The 21,730-nt window shown below is 51.9% G+C and overlaps 1 protein-coding gene across 1 annotated transcript in view; it reads right to left on the reverse strand.

The window, feature by feature from the left end:
* PLXNA4 (plexin A4) overlaps positions 1–21,730 on the reverse strand; it is a 660,133-nt gene that overhangs the window by 205,947 nt on the left and 432,456 nt on the right. The window contains exons 5-8 of the mRNA XM_019509620.1: positions 14,591–14,714; positions 10,740–10,893; positions 7,531–7,630; positions 3,797–3,911 (exon numbers count right to left, since the gene is read on the reverse strand). Of these exons, the coding sequence (XP_019365165.1) occupies positions 3,797–3,911; positions 7,531–7,630; positions 10,740–10,893; positions 14,591–14,714 (493 nt within the window). The remainder of the gene's footprint in view (positions 1–3,796; positions 3,912–7,530; positions 7,631–10,739; positions 10,894–14,590; positions 14,715–21,730) is intronic.

Below are 21,730 nucleotides of genomic sequence, written 5' to 3' on the forward strand. Positions count from 1 at the left end.
GGAGGCTCCACAAGAGACCAGGAAGGCAGTCAGAGCACTCCTGCATAAACCGGCAGGCATCTGATGAAACCAGGACCTAAGCACAAGCCTCTGGAAGCACACTGGCATGTCTGCATGTTTCGATCCACCTTCAAATGTGCAAAGCGTGGACCACGTGCTACATGAGTGGGAAGACTCGGCCCACACGGGGTTTGGCTGAAAGATGCCGCATGGGTAGGAAAGAAGAGTGGGCGAGAGAAGACAGCAACGCTGGGGCGAAGGCCAGCTTGTGGGGGAGAAGGAACAAGCCTGGCACACTGACAGCGATGAGTAACTAGGGGAAGAGCGGCTGGCGGGTGCATGCGCGACAAAGTCTCACCAATGTTTGTTTACTTGGCAAGGCGGCTCTTGGTGCAATGGGACCATACGCTCCTGGAAACGCTCCACGCTCCGATGCTCAGCAGAAAGCTGGAAACCTGCACCCACCAAACAGTGGGAATAAATACCTGCTCGGGACAGACCGATTCAGCGGGTACTCCCTCCAAACAGAAGTGAAAGCCCCCCAGCGAAGAAGAAGAAGGAAAAAGGCTGCATTGAGGCAGCAACGCAAATATTAAGGATGGAAAGACTAATGAAAACAGTCTACGCTTGAGGGCCCAGACGCTGGGGAAGATGTCACAAGGAAGGCTGGCTGTACGAGGCAGAAACTACATCCCAGCTGATGCCTGAACTGAGCAGTCCAGGAACTAGTTGGTGGCCATGCCAGGCTCCCGATGGTAGGTGAGGGACAGCTGTCCGGTCCATATGGTTTCAGGAGCTGGAAGGTCTATATGATTCAACGAATCTAGGCTCCCGCCCAAGTGGTGATGTTCTGGCAAGTAATGGCCAGGACAGAAATGGATACAACTAGGAGACATGGAAAAAGAGTTTCCAGAAGAAAATGTTGGCTGAATATTAAGAAACAGTCTCTTCTAGTGAAATGTGTTAGGCTGTTAATAGGGTCTTCTGGGAAGTGGAAGAAGAGCACTTGTGCCACTCAAAATGAGTGATATGTATAGGATACGGTAGGGCCAACCCTCTACTGATCTTTGTGGGATGGACTAGATACTCCCGGAGGTCTTCTCCTTGTTTTTGTTAATTGGGGTATGACAAATATCTGGTGACAAGTCCAGGACTCATGAAGAGCCACACAACCACACAGTGTTTCCTGTCCTCCTGGGCCAAACCACCATGGATGCCCTTGATTCTGGAAGTCTTCCTTCCATATGCTGGACTCTCTCCTAATACTCAAAAAGGCTTCATCTCCATGACATGGCTGGACTAGTAATGTCATCTGATGCAAGTAGTTTCCTGCCCGGGGAAAGATGCTTGGGCCCGTATCTTTTCTCCAAAGATCATGAACTTTTTTTCAAGTTACTAGAAGTATTGGGTTATCCTCCATTAACCAGGTGACTGAGAGGGCAATCCTGTCATGGTCCACCAGGCTGGTAGGTAGAGCAAGGTGTGGAGCTGGAGGTTGCAGGGTAAGGGTCAGAAACCACAAGTCAGAAGCTAAAATGCCAAGCCAGGGTCAGGAGCTGGGAATCAGAAACCTAGTTACCAAGTCCAAAGGGAAATCCATAGGGTGGCATCCAAGAGTAAGCCAAACTGGGTTCAGGAGTCAGGAAGCAGATCTGCAGGGAAAACCCTGAGGCCAAAATCCAGGAGCAAGCCGAAAGCAGAGTCAGGAACCAGGGAAGCACAGACGTCGCTGGGGCAGGAGCTGCTCAAAGGCTGAACACCAGTGCATTGCACAGCAAGGCTCAAGTGCTGCAGGAGTTTCTTAAACGCAGCTCCAGACCCAAGCAAAGGGAAGGGTCTGGGGGTCAGCTGGCCTCGATTAGTATAAACCGGTCCATGCACTTAAAGGCTGCAGGGTAGGAGCCTTACAAAGCTGACCCAGGCTGCAGCCTTACAAATTCATACCATGCAGCAAAGCCTCCTAGATAGCCTCCTGGCTCTGCTGTTTGGAGATGCTACCTCTGAAGAGAATCAAATGAAGATATAAGGGAGTTGCCTAAGTCACTGCCTGTGTTTGTGATTTGGGAGAGAGCTGAGCTAACCAAACCATCTCTCATTTTCAAAAGCAATAGGGGAGGCCCTGCCTGGATGGCACCAGCTGAAGACAGAAAGGCCCCAACACCATGCTGCTTTCCCAGGCACCGGATGGGCTGCCAGTGCATCTGACATCTGAAGGGAAGCCATCGAGCCTGCCTGCCCGCCTAGTTCCCAGCAAGTTTCACAACAGACTACCAGGAAAGGCTGACTCCCAGAGGACCAACTGCTGGCAACGTCTGGCCCATGAATTATTTATGTCCTCTACCGTTGTCACTGCAGTTCAAGATGGTTGCCTCCAGGATTGAACTGTCAGCCAGCAGACACGCTCAAGAAGAAAGGAGACTCGGGAGATTGGGGGGTGTCTCTAAGAGTCTGCTGCAGGGTCCAGCATCAGGGCTATTCTGCAGCCATAGGACACAGTGCACGATAGAGGAGCACGCTCTCAGAGTCATCCATATTAAGCTTTGTACTCTGGGAAGCTTTCCAGCTAGAACAAAATGTGCTCGCGTCACCAGAGAGCTGGAGTTGATCAACAGCCCCCGTGCCTGATGGTTCGTGAGATATCAGCCCTCGTCAGGGACACTGGTCCCTCCAGCCAAGCACGCAACAAACCATCTTAGGTCATTTATCCTCTTGAGTTCCCCTGGATGTGACTGCTCACTGCATCCCAATTCCCCCCTCCCTGGCTGAGCACCTAGGTCACCCCCTCGACTCTGCTGGGGGTGGGCTGCTTCCTGTCACATCCACGAAGGGATTTAGGCTCCCAACTCCTGGGAAATCAGTAGGGGGGTCAGGTGCCTGAACACCTTGGTGGGGCCCTTCCAGGTTACTTAAAGTCTCAAGACTCCCATTAAGTCTGCGAGCAACTGCTCTCCCTCCTCTCCCTCCACAGGGTGCACACATGCATGCACACGCACATGCACACACACATGCATGCACAGGCACATGCACACACACAGCTGTTTCCCCTCCTTCCAGAGCCTAGAAACCTCCTTGTCAGTGAGCAGCGAGCAGTGGCAGCCGCCATGGCTTCCCGAGCAAACGCGTTCCCTCCGTTCATGTCTTACATTCGGATGAAGGCCTTCGAGCCATCCTTTCCCAGGCCTGACAGCACATTATGTATCTGTGGGGCCTGCTCTGCCATGCGTGGCAGGGACAGCCACCCAGCCTGCGAGAGCACCATACACCTGCACTTAGGCGCTGACAGGGAGCTGTGCCAGACCTGCCGGCTCCGAGAGCCTCTCTGCTGGATGCTCTGACAACCAGGGCGCTGCACCAACTCCTCGTTGGGGTCTCATGATGCTAGTGCTTTAAGACAGAAGCAACCCACTCTCCTCCCTCCCACACCTGATTGAACAGGCTGTTCTTGTCCCCACGCAAACTCTCTGGCGGTAGCGCTTAGATATCTCGTGCCTGCTCTGTGAGGTGGTGCCCGGCACAAATGTGCAACCTGTTATGGTGCCAACAGATGGGGAAAGCCAGGAAGCAGGGGGTTGGTTGTGAGTCTGACCTCCAAGATGCCAGCCTGCATCGCACGCATCCGATGGAAGGAGACCTTCTGGTGGGGGAAGAAAGTGAGGAGAGAACGGGAAGAGGTGGTGAAGGTGACAGGTCGCAGTGAAGGGGTGGAAAGGGCAGGCATGGGGAGTTTAAGTCATCCTGGAGCATGGCGGTACCCTCCCCCCGCCCTACAGACCATGGCCCCCATGGCCCTCCTTACCTCTGGCAGCTTGACACGGCCTTCCTGGAAGGAGCAGGATCGAGGGTCGTGCGTGCAGACATGACGGTATTTACACCAGTGACAGCGGTAGGGGCTCTCCACGCATGACAGGCATCTGGGGACCGACAGAAAGGAAATCACTTGGCCAACCCAGCTTCACACACCAGCACAATGGGGCGGTGTGATGGCGTGAGAGAGGGCCGTGTCAAGAGAAACTGCCTTGATTCGAGAGCAGAACTTGGCATAGCCCTGGGGCAAGCTGGTGAGATGCTGATGCATAGGGGTGAACTGGACCTGGTGCCTAGGAAAGCAAGTGGGACCGCACTGCCTGGGATGATGGGAGGGCAGGGCACGGCTGCTTTGATAATGAACGAGCTCATCCTGGGCAGTGCCCAGGTAGGATCCCAGCCACTGCTGGCACCAGGAGCCCTTGTGCACTGTTTAGTCCTTGGCCTCTCTGCTGACGTGGGCAGCAAGAGAACTAGCTGGTGCCAGCCAGGATGTAGTTGTGGGGCCAAGGTGGTGTAAAGAGTGGGCACTGCCACTGATGTTGTGAACCAGGTGCAGCAAGCTGCATCCCAGACTCACATGGATGTGATTGTGATGTGGCAGTCCACGGCAGTAAGGTGGCTCTTTCCATATCAGCCCCACCGAGTCCCTGTCCAGCTGGGGAAGGGCACAGACTTCTGGTGACTGTGGCATTAACCCAATTTTGCTCCATTAATAGAGATGCCAAGGGAAGATGTGTCTGTTTGCAAGGCAGAGGGGAGGGGATGCCTTTGGGGAAGCCAAGCTCCCACCCAGGCTCAGGTCAGGACAGTTCCCCAGTTCACTTTCCACCTACAGCCTGCTTGGATTTGGCTTCCTTGTTACATGCATGACCCTAAAGGAAAAGACCAGATAGACCAGGCAGCATTTAGCTATGGCTGTACCTTCCCCGGGGCAGGGGAAGGGACTAGATGACCTGTCAAGCCCCATTTTCTATGAGGGCAGCCATGCTTCCAGTTTGCACCTTCATCGGTTCTTAGTGTTTTACATGCACACCAATTTGCACGCAGGCCACCACAAGGGCCATCAGAGGGTGCAAGCTCTTGCTTACCACCGGCTGTCATGCTCACCTGGCCGGAGAGCTCACCCCTGGGAGCACAGAGGGGAATTTCACTGTTTAAACACGCAGGTCTGAAACCATCTCTCAGCCCCAGCGCAGACACATGCACTCACACATCCTCTCCTTCTCCTCCCTGAGAAACCTCCTTCCCCTTCAATCCCCCGCCCGCCCCAGCGCAGTGAGCTGTTCTTCAAATGGGTAACAAGCACTCGCTCTGATAAATCAAATTAAAAATGGATAGTGTATTATAGTTTGTCAAGTCGGAAACCAAAACATGCCATAAATATTTAACACCGCCATCTCTTCCTGCCTTTTTTTTTTTTCCTCTTGCTGCTGTTTGTCAAAATTGCAGAAACATGGAAATAGGATTTGCCTTTGCTTACGAACTGCTGAGCTGCAGTAATAATTACCTCCTCCTGGCCCCTCTGGAAAGCTGTCTGGGGAAGCCGATGGCTTGGAGATGGGAGCACAGCACCCCCAGAGCAAGCTACTACAAGGCAGCCCATTGGCTTTGCTTGTGATGCTCACGCACCCAGTGCCCAATGCAGCAATGACACTGTTGAATTGATTGTGCTCCCGCTCGGAGGCTCAGCAAGGGTTCCCACAGTGCTGTCCCCACATTGCTGCAGAAGGTGTTGGTAACTGGTTGGATGGGAGGCAGGGCCAGTATGGAAAAAGTGACCCCATGGGAAATCAGCCTGCGGTGCTTAGATCAGCTCCTAGAGAATGGTGTCCACATGAATGTCATAGGAAACCCCACCACTTATTGGCCCTCCTGATTGAAGGCCCAAACTTACCAAGATTTGGTACCTAGCTTGGTGCTAGGTGTGGAGAAATCACACCCCAGTCTACCTCACTGCTAAAAGCAGACAGTCCAACCCCGTGTTACCTACCTACTTGACTGACTGGGCTGTACAAATCTGAATGGGAGAGGGAACCTGCTCCTCTATTGTCTCAGGTTCCCACCACTGCAGGTCATGTGCCTAGCCATCTCACCTGGTAAGGCTGATGTCATTTGGAAGCACCAGTCAGCAGCCAATGGGGCTGCTTCTAGTGGGAACTTAGTGATGAGGTCACGACAGGTGTATAAGAGCCCTTCCAGAAGGAAAGGGGGCAGACATGTTTTTGAACACAGCTAACCAGCCACACAGCTGCCGAGAAAGACCTTGGTCAGACTCTGGCTGTAAATGTGAATAACTTACCTGAATTGTAGCTAGTAATTTAGGATGAAGTGATCTAGAAGCGTATCAAAAAGCTACCAAGCCACTTCTGTTTGCTCAGGGTTGGTTTTTTTGATACTTCTCTGACCTGGACCCCTCCCCATGACTACCCTGTCCCATCACTAAAGCTACCCATTACAGCAAGCTTTGTTGTACCTGCTTGAGAGGGATTAGGCAAGCCTTTTAGCTCCCTTGCTCAGCTGACTAAGGGAGGCTACTGTTAATGCTTCAGGCTATAAGAAGCACCCAGATACATCTTGCTGGGGGGCAAAGCACCCCCAAGGTCTACAGGATCTCTGTACCCTGGGCAGCACAGAGCCCTAACAAAGACCAGACCCCGGGTGGTGGCAGTGGTTACCCCAGACTTGCAGGTGTGCTCCAGGAATCGGAGTTGCCAGACACAGGCACCCCAGGGGAGACACCTGAAGCATGGTTTTGGTCGGGTGCAGTGAGGTAGGGGGCTCAGTGTAGGAGCGCCCCCTGTTGGCCTGCCACAGAAGGCACCTGAAACTATCCCACTGACTTTACTGGGGCTGACATCATAGGCAAGGATTGGTAGTGCCATAGGTGTGAGGAGCATGAAAGCCTACATGAATAGCCCTGTTGCAGTAAGTCTGCAGGGCTATTTGCAAAAGTCCAGACTCAGTCCTTTCTCAGTCAACTCCTTCAATGTGGCTTTCTGCCTATGCACACCTGAGTATTCCAGCTGGGGGCTAAGGGTGGATTTGGGGATGAGGCATATCAGGAGATTATGAATTAAGGAGTCATGGTCAGCGCAGTTGTAGAAGAGACAGCTGGTGCTAGTGAGTTACTCCAGGGTTACTGAAGTGGGTTTGGAATCTGGATTAATCTGATTCAATTGGCAGTATCCACCCTGGCCACCACTTGTGGCAGGTTACAGTACAAGTCTGTGTTGTGTCAGGGTTGATGGTAGTCTTATGTAGGGTTTAAATGATGGTTTGTATGGGATGGTTTGAATAGGAATGACCTGCCTCAGGCAGGGGGCTGAACTAGATGACCTCTAGAGGTCCCTTCCAGCCTGACTTTTCTATGACTGCCCCAGGACACCAACCAATTCCCTTATTGGCAGGCTCAGCAGAGAAGTCAAGGACTGAATGGGATGTTGTGCAGCTTATTGCTGGTGAAATGTGTTTCTATGCCATCTTGGGACCTTTCACCTGAAACAGGCTAATCAGTGGCACTAATGACCTATGTTCTGTATGTTGTGAGTCTACATGCACCCTCTACACCAGTGGGGAGGGGATCCTGGAGGCACCCCAGTTCTCACAGCCATGACTTCAGGACTCCTTCCCACCTAACTGGCAGTCATTGGGATCCTTGTACCAGCCAGCATATGGAGCTGCAACAGAATCAATGTGAGATTGCACGTGAGAGACCCAACTTACGAGTTGTGGACGCTGCAGTTGTAGAAGACAAAGCTGGTGCTAGCAAAAGTCATTCCCGTCTCCTTGGATTTGAGCTGGAGCTGGACGATGTGATGGTCTCCTGCAGAAGAGACATAAGGATCAATGAGAGATGATGGGATTGCTGTGTTGGTGACCAAGCTGGCCATGAAGAACCATGCAAAAAATCTGCGCTTTCACACGACCCACAACAATGCAGCCAATGGGGGCCAAGTGTTTCACAGGGCCTCCACTGTTTCATACACGCACATGCACAGGGAGTCCCTTATCCAAACAGCTTGCCATTTAATCAGACCAGGCAGACAAGGCACCAAGAGCAGGAGTGCCTCACTCCCAGTCACGCAGCAGGTGAGAGACAAAGGTGCATATAAAATCTGGATCTCTCCACTCCCAGCCCAGTGCTCTGGGTATCTGAATTGTGTGCGTCTCACTGTCCAGCCCTTGAGAAGGGAGCAGCCCATACAGGCCAAGACTAATGTATAGCACCACACTGCTGCTCTGTCCCGTTAGCAGACTCCTGCCTGCTCCATGCACGTGGGGTGGATTTCATCTAGTTCAGCCAGGTCTTTTCCAGCCCTGACTTTTCTGACTGCATCTCAAGGCAAATGCTACCCAATTATAGGAAACCCCTCAGTGATGCTATAAGGGAGTGGGGGGAGGCAGATGCTGATACTTCCCTGGGTAGAAGCGTTCCATACCAGATGGTGGTAGGCAATAAGCTATTGGGCAACATTTTCCAAGCAGCTAAAAGACTCAGGAGATGTAGTCCCACTTGCATCTACACTGCAACGGCAGCAGGTCCTGGCACTGGCACTCCAGGAGTGTGCCCTGCCCACCCTCATGTACTGGGATGCCTCAACCCTGCAATGCACCAACTGAGTCATTGCAGGGCTGCCTTGGTAGCTGCTCTCAGGCATGGGAGACCAAGGTCTTGAGAGCAGTGGCAGAGGGATACTGCAGAGGGGGCTGACCATTGCATTTAGACAGACAGGGAAAAGTGCCTTGTAAACGCCATACAGGTGGGAGGCAGGTCTGGATGGTGGTTATCACTGTACGGCCCATGCTCTGGGATTTCCAGGACGACTCCCATATGCTGGGGGCCCTGTGTATTCCCCCTGGAAACATCGAACTCAGATGCATGCTGAACTCTGCAGGGACAAGGGTTGCGGTGCCGTCAATCCCAGACCCTCTCCCCCACTCCCACCCTTTAGCATCATTGTTCCCCTTTTGCTTGCTCCTTCCAAGAAGCCTCCATGCTGTTAGATTAACACTTATTTTTATTGAGAATTAAAACTGAGCAGACCCATTCAGCACAGCTTAATTAATTCATTGATTAGGCCTACAAAAGACCATCCCCATCAACAGCCTGAAGCATACATCACCAGTTCTGGGCTTGAGGCAGCGCTGTGATGATTTAGGTGGAGCGAGCACAGCGGGTGATTTGGGATGGCTATATTTTACCCTCCTTACTTATAGGCTCGGACTCCATTACCTCACCTCCCTCCACTGCTTTGGGAAGCAGAACTAGAAGAGTACAGGCACACTGACTGCACAGCACCTGCTTTCTGGGCCTGCCTGGTATTCCTGGAGCAGGCACTAAAAAGTGCCAAATCCACCATGCTCAACTCAGGCACAACAGCAGAACCTTTACTTAATACCACTTAAAAACAGCTACAAAGGGAAAAGATCCTGCAAAACTTAGCTAGGCCCTTCACATGCATGTCAAGCATTACGGGAGCTTGCTTTGCAGCCTCTCCCATCTCCGTGAGGGCCTCGCGCTTCGGTTTTTTAGCTCACGAGTGAAAAGAGGTATAAGAGATAAAAACCCGGGCACCTTCTCTTCTGCCTCATCCACATCCCAACTCCCTTCACTGTTTCTCTCCATTCCTGTTTCTTTCCCCTTGCCTGCCTGCACCCCCCTCTCCATGTCACTCCATCCCATTACCCCTTTCCAGCTCCAGCCACTGTGCTCCCCCCACAACAGACCCCGATTAAATCCCTTGGTGCCATCAGCAGTGAATGTTGTTCAGATGAAATAATTGCAGTAATTTGATGAGGAAGGAGCCCATGTTTAATTCAAGGCTTTGACCCAACTGGCCCTTCCACCTCTATTATCTTCCTCCTCACCTGAAAGAGTCATTAATCAATCAGGCCAAAGCAAGCTTGACAATTCATCTCTGGCTGCGAATACACACGCGCATGCACACACGCACACACTCCTAAATACGTGTTGCTGCCAGCGCTCAGCACTGCTGCCCATCTGCTGCCGATGGCTTTGACAGCTCTGCTAACTGCTTCATATTTAATGACCTTGCCAGCATCTCGCGTATCATGAAAACCAGAACCGGAGGGCTCAGGGCCTGAGGCATGGGTCCAGAGCCTCTCCTCCCCTGGTTAAGACCCATACTCCAGCAATGCACAGAAGGCCCTAGGTCTTCAGAGGTGTGAAGTACCCACTGTTAAAACAGAAGGGACTGCAAATGCTCGGGTTTTCTGAAAATTAGGCTCCAGAAGATACTCTCTGCAGGCACTCACCCAGCCTCCATCACATAAAGATTGTTGGATAACAGGTCTTAACTTGGTGGTCCTTAAAGGACAAGCATCTACTCTAGAGAAGCCTCCACCAGCACTATTGTGCCTGCTTCTTGGTAAGCAAGCTCAACTCAGTGGGAACTGTCTCCTGGCTGCTTAGGATTGAAACAGGTGGGAGGAAAGGTGGCCTTTGTGCTGCTGCCTGGCTCATGGCTCAGTGGGGTCTCTCAGGGCACCTTTACCAGGATGCAAGTCACCACTGCAGTTCTCAAAGTATAGCAAAAGCAAGAGATGGCAGCTTCAAAAGGCTTCAGGGAAGTCAGGCAGGCAGCACAGGCTTCTTGCTGCAGTAGGCAGTCATCTGTGACCATCCTGTATAACTGCTGCAGGCCTGCTCATTCTCCCCATGAGACAGCAGCCTGACACAGTCACTCCCCAGGAAGCCCACCGTGAACCTGATGGTGCACTCAAATATGGACATGCGCTGTAATCCACTGCTGCTCTCGGCCACCAGCGGGTCACACTGTTGCAGCAACTCAGCCACGGTTTTTTGGCACAAACTTGCAGTGTCTTTCCAAGCCCCTTTGCCATGCTCAGGTCCCTGGAGCAAGGAGAAGGGAAGATGGGTGGCACGGGCAGGGAGGGCGTCGCATACTCACCGTTCTCTGTGATGATTCGGGGCACTTCCTTAGCAGCAGGGGAGATGCACTGGATTTGATTCCCCACCACCAAGCCGTCCATCTCGGAAAGGTCCTCAAAGGTGCAGTTGACCCCAGCTGACAACTCTGGGACGTTGTAGGTTTCCAAGACCAACTGCAAGTAGTTGGGGGTGGGGAACGGGATGGGGAGAGACAGACAGAGAGCACTGAGCTCAGCGAGAGAGGAGGCTCACAGAAGAGAATTACACTGGAGAGGTTGGACAAAGAGCCTCTTGCTAGACACAGACCCTCCTTCAAGAGAAAGCACCGGTCGGGGGGTGGGGATGGGATGCAGATGTCATTGCGAGTGGTGGGTGGCGAGGCAGTGTCTCCGTGCTGGGCAGGGACAGTCAGGGTGGTGGGGTGGAGTGCTCGGTATCGGGCATGCAAGTGGGATACTAGAGGGGGGCTTAGGAGCCGCCTGTGAAGACGAGGGCTGGCTGGCCCCTCGGCACAAGGTTTCTGAGGAAGGTGACTGCTACTCACAAGAGGCACTCTGCGGACTACAGAGAAACTGTAGCGCTCCAGTCTAACTCTCTACGCCTCCTCTCCTAGCATCACCACAGAGGGAGGTCTCTGGCACCAAGTTCCTGCATATAGAGAGTCTAGTTACAGCCATCAGTCAGCCAAAAGCATTCGCTCCCTTTAGCGGGACAGTGGCATCGCTGCAACTCTGCCAGAGGCTCAGGCGGTCCTGCCCCACGGCGAGGGATGGGACGCTCCTGCTGGCCATTTCCTCACCAGTCAGTCTCCAGAAAGTCTCTGCTCAGATGTGGGGCAGTCATGCCGTTTGCCACTTGGAGTGGCAGGTCTGTGCTCAGGGATGCCTTGCTTGGGTATCCCCAACCCACCTGTGCCTGCCACTGCCATGCACACGGCCACAGATGGATTGGCCAGGCACAGGCGTGCTTCAGCTTCCAACACAACCAGCCCTGGCCACTGACCTGAGCTCCACCTCTAGGGATTAGCAAAGATCGGGGGCCAGCCACTGGAGGCAGACATGATTCTGGGTGCTCAGCTGGTGTCTTATATGCTTTCCCTGCTAGATGAGCTGGTTCTGAGCATCTGAGTTTCACAGGGGTTGTAGTCACCTCTGAGGTAATGGTGACTGGCAGGAGAAACAACTATGTGCAGAGGAAGGGCAGCAACTGGCTCGGAGGGCAGAGGGTCCATCTACTCCAGCAACAGGGGTAAAAGAGCACCCACTCTTTTCCCTGACATAAGGCAGGGCAGTATAGCACCTTATAGATTCATTTGTTCAGAGAGTTAATTCCCTGCTATATTACCACCTAGTGGGTGTGCCTATACGTGCATTTACTGCACAGTAACTTACTGTACAGTAAGCAGTTCTTAGACCAGCATCTACACATATAGGCATTGCAGTGCAATAATGCTGTGTATGCACTGACTTGGAAGTAAAGTTACTTCCAAGTCAACCCACACAAACACGGTTACTGTGCAGTAAGGTGCCTACAAGTTTCTTACTACGCAGTAACTACTCAGGAGTAAATTTGCTACCTGCAGGTACCTTACCCCGAGTCGGCATAGTTACTACACAGTATCAGTGTGCATGTGTAGATGTCCTCCCGTACTGTGCAGTAATTTTCAGTTACTGCATAGTAATGGTGCACATGTAGATGCTCCCAGTGAGGTGCATCATGAGAGTTTTAGTCTCCCTTGAAGGCATCCAGAATGAGCCACCCTGTGATAAGTGGTGGCCAGAGAGGATGGATCACTGATCTGACTAGCAGACAATGCCCATGTGAGCCAGTTCATTGCCTGGTGAAGAAGGTGTGTGCCTGCTGACTTAGAACTGGACAGGAAGAGGAGAAAACAAGAAGCCCTGAGGACTTAGATGGGCTTGATTAGTAGCCTTCCTACCAAATGGCTGCAGATCTGACCTTCTTCCCTCTCTGTTAATACACCACCATCAGCAGAGGAGGAAATGCCCAGAGCTCTCTCTCAGCTGCTTCTCCATAGAGGGAACTTGTTCATAAGTGTGCAGAATGCAGACTGCAGGTACGTCACCTATCAGAGCACAGCCTCAAGGGAAAAGCCTAGGCCCACATGTCGAGGGCCACTGATATCTAGGGACTCCTGCAACACCTCAGCCCAGCTGTGAGCAGAGAATGCAGCAAACTTCTCTCACACAATCCACGGCAGCAGCATGGGCCTGAACTAGCACCAGGTGTGATAAGCACATGCCTGGACACCCATGATGCCGAAGGAGCTGGCTTATCAATGTCATGTGGATGCTCCCTGTCATTGGTCAAAACGTTGGCTGACCAGACAGGCATGCTTCCTACCCTCACCTTGGGGAAGAACCTGGCATCAATGTGGAAGAGCCTCCCCAACCCAGATGTGCCCAAGACTTAATGGTATCAAAGCGGGGCTTCCTTTAGGTCTGCCAAGAAGCCATTTGTGATGGTGGCCATTGGGATGGGGACATTTGCTCACTGATATCCACTGGCTCATTTCACACACTCCTGGACAGTGATCTGATGACAACAACTTCTGATCACAATAGTTCGGAGCTGATTTGCACCCCCACGGTAACCTAGAGGTGAAAGGCTCCATATCCCAGTCTCATTTTCAGTCATTCCCCCAGGATTTATTCTAACATAAAAGAATTCAAAGAGACAACTGAGAGAATAAAAATAAAGAAACCCTGAACTCCCGGAAGAACAAAGGACTTACGCTGTCTCATATCAGTCTTGTTTGAAGTCTGGTAAAGTTAAGTCACAGGAAAGTTAAGAGGATGAAACAAAGCAGCCACAACTGGACATGCAGGATTTGACTGGCTGGCTTCTTGTTAAATGGCTAAAAAATCTCAGAAACTATGGCCCTAAGAGCCGGAGATGGACAACAGCCGAACAACTCCACCAAACCCCAAAAGGATGCGGGCTACTGACTGTTTCAAGGAGATACTGCAGGGAGTTGGAGCTCTTCATTTCATGGTCATCATTTCCAATCCCAGTATGAAAGGGGTCCTAGCTCGGTCCTTAGTGGGAGAGTGTGAACAACGCACCGCTCTAGCTATCACTGGTGTCATCAGAGATGAAACCACATGGTTCCTCCACAGCAAATTCACAGTCTCAGAAAAGTTCCTTCCAGAAGGAATGATAACACTTATTACTCTACTGGCATCTTATTTTGAACAATACTAGAAGTCTGGCAATACCACTTGCTGGCTTTAATAGCTGTCTGCTCCCAAGCTAGTGTGGACAAAGACCAGGGCTAGAGATAACATAGCATGGACCCTGGTAGACATGTCCTGAAAGCTGCGGTTTCTAGGATCTCCAAACCTCTGCTTGGGGTGTTCTGTGTTAAAGCTGTGTCAAGCTCGGGTTGTTTGATTGGCCAAGAAAGAGACACTGCTACATACCCTGACAGGAAATCAGAGGACATGATCATGGTCCCCATCCCCATCCTCCTCTTACCTGCCCCAGTTCTACAACCTAAACATAGTTCACACACAGTTACTGATCCTAGCCTCATTGGTGGCCATGGTGCTTTGTATAAACACGTCTCCTTGACGGACTTGCTCAGTCTATTCTGAACTGCACTCAGCTCTTCACAGTGAAGACAAAAAGTCCCCCCCCGGTGTATGTCAAGATGAAACCCAGGGGAATAGGGAGCTCTATGGAGACACACAGATGGATCAGAGACAGCCATTAAAACTGGCATTTCTTCCTATGAATGCTGAGTCTGAGCATATTAACTGGGGGCAGAAGATTGGTCATGAGATCAGGGGAGCCCTTTCTGCTCCCACAGAGGAGCAGGCAGAGGAAGGGAGGATCAATGCTTCTTACCAACACGTTGTACTGGGAGACAGAGATGTTGTTGGGGTGCACAGTGAGCCGGACGCACTGCTTCATCTCCGAGGCGAATCTCCGGGGCTCGCTGGACCGCTCGCATCTCTCCTTCCTTGTGCACCTGCGTAAGGGGAACAGAGTAGGCCAGGGATCAATGGCACGTGGTCATGTGGGATGCAACGAGAACAATTCGACAAGGACAAAGCAGGACTCGACAAGTAACCCTTTGCCACCATCTCCTGGGATCTTCGGACTTTATCATCAGGCCCAATGGGGCAGGGGTTCAACAGGTCCCACGACCCATTTAGGACAGGAAGTGAAGACCATGCCCTGTCAACACTGCAGTGGGAGCTGCCAAGCACATTTCCTGCAGGCTGGAATCACTGCACAACCCAGTGGACTTCGCTGGGGCTCCAAGCCCTACACAGACAGCATCCCTGGCAATGAAGCCACTGCAATGAGGAATAACATGGACATGGAGTGAGGCCATCCCGTTCCATATGGGCAGGAATGAGCATGGTGTGATGACTCCACCTGGCACTGTGGGGAAGTGAACAGCTCTAGAGGCAAGTCCTCTATTTCCCCACTAGCAGAGAGCAATGCAAGCATTTCTCACCCTGACAACCCTACGTACCTCAACCCCAAGCTCGTCCAACCTCCATGGTTCCCACGACCCCTGGCCTCCTTGCTGAGCTGTCAGCGAGTACCAGTGGGATTTTGGAGACGTGGACTCCTATGACTTTGGATACTACCACCCACCCAGAGCCATGGGTCACAGAGAGCTTGGTGACCAGTGTCTTAGCTGCCTGCGGAGGGTTTAGGATTGAAAGTGTGGTCGGGGGTAGAAAGGTAAGAAAGATTTATTGACTTAAGAAAAACACAACTACGCATAGTAACAAGACAAACGATGACAGACAAAAGCAATTCGTGTCAGCAACTTATCAGCAGTCCCTCTGATGCCTGATACACAGCAAGCTTCTCTTTTCACAAAGTTCAGTGAGGTCAGGCATCCCCGAACAATGCTGTCTGGTGGGTACCGGGAAGGACCCTGGAATGCAGTTCTTGGGCTCCTCAAGGTCCACGGGCCCACTGATCCAGGCAACAGCTAACTAATCCTTTTCACAGAGCTGCATCTTCCTTCTGAATAGTTTCTAAATATTTCAGCTAATTTATAGCTTCTGAAGGACACTGATAACGTACGGGTGGCACCTGCCAACTCCTGTGGTCACTGCAACTCAACAGAGCTTGAGAGTAAGAACTGAAATCACCTTGGAGCTGCACATCGTAGGGGCTGCACACTGTGCCCAACATACAAACTCCATGGAGAAGGAATCCTCCAGGGGAATCCATGCCCCTCCCTGATGGCTTCCCACATTGCACTGCCTTATGGGTGCCTACACAGGTGTGTCATTTAGGATCCAATTGTTGAGAATGGACTTTGGTTTGGAGAACTTCATTTAGGATACCCCAGGATAAATCCTAAAGATGTAGGGCAGCTGCAACCCTAGGGCAGAGCAATGGAAGCTCTGGGTGGCCCGCACCTTGGAAAACCAGGTCCTAAGTGTCCCAAACTGAGCACCTCAAAGACATGACTCCTTCATGAATCGCCAACCTGGTGCCTCGGCTTTTCTCATCTACAAAATGCACTAATAGCCACTTCCCTGTTTCACAGCAGCTGTGAGAATTGAGTCATATAGGTGCTGCACTCAGACTGTGATGGGCGTTAACTGGTCTTATAATAGTTCATATTGACTCTGGTCCTTTCCAACAGCCCTTGCCCCTTTGTTTTACCGGTGGCAGGGTAGGATGCTCTTGGGGTTTTGGGGGCAAGATGCCTTGTAGTCATTCAGGAGAGCACTTTTAGGACTAGGCTGGACAAGCACTTGGACAGGATGGTTTAGTCAAGGATGGTCCTGCCTCACGCAGGGACCAGAGTGCCGGATCTGATGACTTCCTGCAGTCCCTTCCAGTTTTGCTTGTCTGTGATCCTACAAAGGTGTAAATATGGGACTCTAATATGAATGACTAAGGCTGAGACTGTTTCTACCCTGATCTGCTTTTCACCAACATGAAATGTTACTCACACTCATTGCCAACCCCTTGCAGTTAGAAGGAAAAGATCACCTAGAAATCCCAGGGTTAATCTACAAGGACAGCTCCTCTTCCAGGCCAATTACTTTCACCATTAAGTTAATGTTATGGACTTGCAGAGGGCATCAGCAATGGCCTTTGTTATTAGAAGTGCTATTACCCCTGTTAAAATCACCTATAAAGGCTAAGTGTTGATATGAAATTATTTACCTATACTTTGGCTTTTTCAATTTCCAGTGAGGTATTTGTGTTATGGTTGTCCCCCAAAACATCACGTGTTCAGAAAGGGATGCTCTCTTACTCTTTGTATACACAGTGCTCTGAAAAATTATGCCTTGACCCATGAATGGGGTCTCCAGGTTCCACTGCGTGACAGATTAAATGGCTAAAGTAATCAGGATATTACACAGAAGGGCTTTGATTGCAAGGCAAGAGTTCCCAATAGATCCAAACCAAGCCCAAGATTTTGGCCTTTCTGATCCCTGGGGAAGCCTGGATCTGAATCCAAACTTTGGGCTTCTCTCTTTTAGTTGAACCTGGCTGAAACAAGAATTGTCATCTAAACCTCAAACTGATGAATCTTTCTTGGTGGGGGGAAAGTTGGTGGAAGAAGGGGGCCCACGGCAGATCTCAGTTCTTCCCTAGAAGTTGTAGCCTGGTTTGGAAGATGATAGCAGCAAAATATTGGGGCAGTGACATAATGCACCCCTTTTAGCATCCCAGGAGTCTGCTTTACTGCTGCTGTGTGCTGCATGCAGGATTTTAAAGGCTGGGTCTCTAGAGGGCTGGAAGGAGACAATGTTAACTGCTTGGTAAACCGCAAGTCCCTTATCTCTGAGCAAATGCCAGTGGGAAATGCTCATTGGAGATCCTTGTACAGCACTCTCAGAGAACCAAATGGGCACAAAGATCCCAGCAGCATACAGAAGGGAACACTATCACGTGAGCAACCCCTCGTGGGAACAGTCCAGCATGAAAGACCTCCGGCCAGCCTGATATCGGACAACCAAAGCATTGCAGAGATGAGTTTTGGGAGTTGACTTTACAAACCGTTCCTCTGATTGCAACGTTAGGGACATGTCCTGATTGCCTAATATTAATGAGACAGACAAGAAGCCAGGCTTCTGGTGTGTCAGCCCTTGAGGTCAGCCCTTACTCCCAGCAGGCAGCCAGAAGTGAGTTAGGGAGCTTAGAAGGGGAGATAAGGCCTGTCAGGACACCTGGGTACTATCATCTAATACGTGATTCAATGGTGAAGTCTCCAGGGCAAGGGCTGGCTTCCAGGACTGACTTTTACAACAAAGCCCTGAGTTCACCGAGGCCTCATGGTGCTGTGGAAATAGCACTACTAAGTATATCCTAAACTATGCTGGTGTCATGCTAAGGTTACAAAAGCAAGGACTCGGGAATTTGGACATGCCAGAATTAAAGCTCTGTGGGCACCTCTAATTTGCACCCCTCCCCAACCCCCTGCATGCATATGCATCCTAGCACTTGGTTTAATTACACCCTAATTAACATCCTAATGACAAAATCAAGCACAAGCTGGCTGAACAGAAAAGCTGTCGGGTGGAACCGAGCAGCAGGTGAGATCTGCAGCACAGACCTCTGTCCCCTGGGCTAGCAGGGCAAGCAGTAGTGGTAGCACATTGCCATCCTCTGTGGGAACCTCAGTGCTAGAGGAAGATGAGAGGCATCTCTACCTGACAGCAGAGGAATGTGGGATTCAAGCCTAGTGCTTATGGGTATGTCTACCTTTGTCCACCACAGCCTGTCTCTGCTCTTCTCTGCTTTGTCTCAGCTCCTGCATCCTTCCCACCCCTCAGCCCCAGGCTTCCTCGTGGACCCATAGCTCCTGGTCCCATCCCCAAGACTCTGGCCCGCTCGACATTTTGAGCCCTGGTGCTTCAAAGGCTGCTTCCGTGGCCAAACGGGGGGTGACTTCCCACGGGAGTCGCAAAAGGTGCGTGGACCTGACCCCTCCACCGAATTACAAGTCCCAATGTAGGGAGGTGCTACCACTTGTCCATGCCACTGCTACCATAAAAGTGGGCAAAGCAAAGTCATTTGCCCTGCATTTGTTCTCAGAAAGGACCAATTTTTTTTTTAATGAAATTAAAAATCAAGGCAAGCAAGCAAGCAAACAAGCAGCCCACTTGAAGCAGCCGCCAAGCGCAGGAAACGGCCAGCCAAACAATTCGAGTGTGGCAAAGTTATACATAATGGAAAAGGAGGAGTCTTATGTTAAGCAGCACTTGCAGAAACCAAGCTCCACCGCAGAAATGTGATGCACCTCACATGTGAGGCATTGAACGGCCCATCCAAGGGAAGCTATGGAACGAACTGCCTGATTAAATGCAAACCGCTCCATGGCCTGATCTAATAAAAGTCTGTATCTGCTCTGATCCCCAAAAGGTTTCTTTAACTCTGCTGTATTCCCTTATCTGGCACATCCGATGCCCTCTCCATTACTGCTTACACAGGAAAATACCTTGTACTGCCAATAATTCTGCTTCCCTTTAATAAAACATCAGTAACGAAAACATCAGGTCTGTCAATACGCCTGGATCCGTTTCCACTGCTGCATAATCTAATTCAGTGCTGTTCACACTATAATTAGCTTGGGCAGTGTTTCCACCCAATGGCATCGTGTTACACTTAAGACACATAAAATGCCATATCCCACCCCCGAGCTTATTCTCATAAGACTACAGTGTACAAAAACCTGCTTCCCTCCATGCCATAATCGCTCCTGCTCTTTTCGCATCCGCTGCACATCGAACAGTCCCAGGTCCTGCTTTGTCTCCCTTTTTTAGTATGAAGAAACCTGGTCCCATCGCAGACCCATGTGGGATGTGCTTTCCTCCTCAGCTCCCAGGAAGAATAAATATGGTTAACTCCAACCCTCTGCTCTCTATCCACTAACCAATTACTTTAATAATATTAAATTAATGCTCTGTTCTTCTATAGCATCTTTCATCCAAGGATCTCACAGGGCTTTGCCCAGAGCTAATTAATCCGCGCAACATCCCTGGCAGGTGGAGAGTGTTCCCACTTAGCGAGGGGAACCGGAGACATGCAGGGGTCCACAGCACAGTCTGGGGCAAAGCCCAGTGTGCCATAAACCAAGGTGGAGGTTCAGGCACTGGACCGGGGATTCAGGAGACTAGGGTTCAATTCCTGTGCTGTCCAGAGATGATGCTTGTGTCACTAGGCAATACCTGCCATCCACCTGGGGCAGATTAGGAGCCCCTTACCCTCAGCAAGGAGCTACTATAGAGGGTCTGTCTGTGGGTGAAGGGTGGGAGTAGTTACTTGCCCTGGGAAGGGTAGCTGTTGGATGAATTATCCCTTCTCTCCTGAATGCTGGGAGAAGGGACCCCATTGCCCACCTGCCCTCGGTGGTAGCAGCAGCAGGGCACCTGTCTGGTGCAAGGGGTTTTGTAGGATGCCGGTGGCTGCGCAGAGGGACTAGTGTGGTGCCTGGCTCTCATTTCCTGTTGATGGAGGGGCATTGTTCTAGATCCCCCAAGGCCCCCGCCATATGTCCTGCTCTTCAATCAGGACATGCTCTTTTGTAGCCAGGCAGTCCCCAGAGCAACGGGCCTTTCTTTCATGCCCATATCTGACAATAGGCCGGCGTTCTGTATCGTTCATGATGACAAATTAAATGCATTTAAAAGTCACAATGGCCCTTGTGCCCACCCTTTCTAACCGTCCTTATTTTCGATGGCTTCCAAACCCCCGTACAATGGCACAACGGGCTCTTTGGCCCATTGCTTCAATGGGGAGTTTTGAATTCGGGCAACGCATCCCACCGTGATGGGGCACGGAGCCTCAGGGCCGTGCGCAGAAGTACGGGGCTGTTCTGCCGACCCCGAGTGCCGGTCCAGGGGGGTCTCACTGGGAGCCACGCTGAGCGGCACGGCGAGTGGAGACCAACGAAGAGAAGGGAGAAGCCCCCCGGGTCAACCAGTTGGGGAGGAGGAGCAGAGGGAGCAGGGCGCATGTGTGCCACACATGTACCCACCTTACCTCGGCGGCGAAGGCAACAGCTGCGGAGGAGACAGCGGCGGGGGCAGCAACAGCTGATTTTCCCCTAAGGTAAGTGGGGCGGAGGGTACAGCGCAGCTGAGGCGGAACCGGAGGGGAAGCCCTCTGGAGCCCTTTTATCTCGCCCAACAGGGAGCCACGCTCCCGAGCCGCGCGCGGGCAGCGCATGCAAACAGGCGCACTCTGTAAGGGCGCGCCGGCGTTCGCATAAGGCGAGCATGAGGTAGCTGCCCAGAGCGGCTCCTCCAGCAAGCAAAAGCAGCAGGCGCAGCTCTGCAGACATGGTGCAGATGCGGAGCGCGGCTGTTGCGGAGCGCGGCTGTCAGGGCCCTGCCCGGGCGCGGCCGCCTGCCATGGGCTTTTCTGAGGCCTCCACCCAGACGGAGCTCATGGCGGGGTCGGTGGCCCCTTGCCCCCCTGTCTGTGGGGGGGGCTCGGTGGGATGCCGGGGGGGGGCCTGGTGGTCCCCTTGCCTGCCCCTCCTGTGCATGACTTAGGGCCCTGGAGGAGCAGGTGAGGGAGCCCCAGGCTGAGGGGGACGGCGACACAGGGCCTGCATTGGCGAGGTCAACCGGCGCTTACGCAGTTGGTGCCACCAGACAGGCCTTGGGTTCCTAGATAATGACCCATGCTTTTGGCCGGGGGACTTGCTGGGGCGGGATGGGCTTCACCTGTCTCCTAAAGGCAAGCGTGTCTTCTCTTCCAGGTTGGCTGATCTCATACGGCGAGCTTTAAACTAGCCTCGCTGGGGGAGGGGGCTGCAGGAAGATGAGAAGACACCACCCGAGCAAGACAGGTGACAAATGCAAGGAGTGCCCAGGTAAGAAACAGGGGACCGGACAGTCTCCCAAATCGGGGGATGGCACACGCAGCTAGGCAAGGCCTATATACCAGTGCTCGTAGTATGGGGAATAAAGGGGAGGAACTCGTCCTCAGAATAGCCAGTTCAGGCCCAGACATAATAGGGTTAACAGAAACGTGGTGGGATTCATC

This window comes from Gavialis gangeticus, unplaced genomic scaffold (assembly GCF_001723915.1).
Source record: "Gavialis gangeticus isolate Ggan-Ray unplaced genomic scaffold, GavGan_comp1, whole genome shotgun sequence".
Classification (NCBI taxonomy): domain Eukaryota; kingdom Metazoa; phylum Chordata; order Crocodylia; family Gavialidae; genus Gavialis; species Gavialis gangeticus.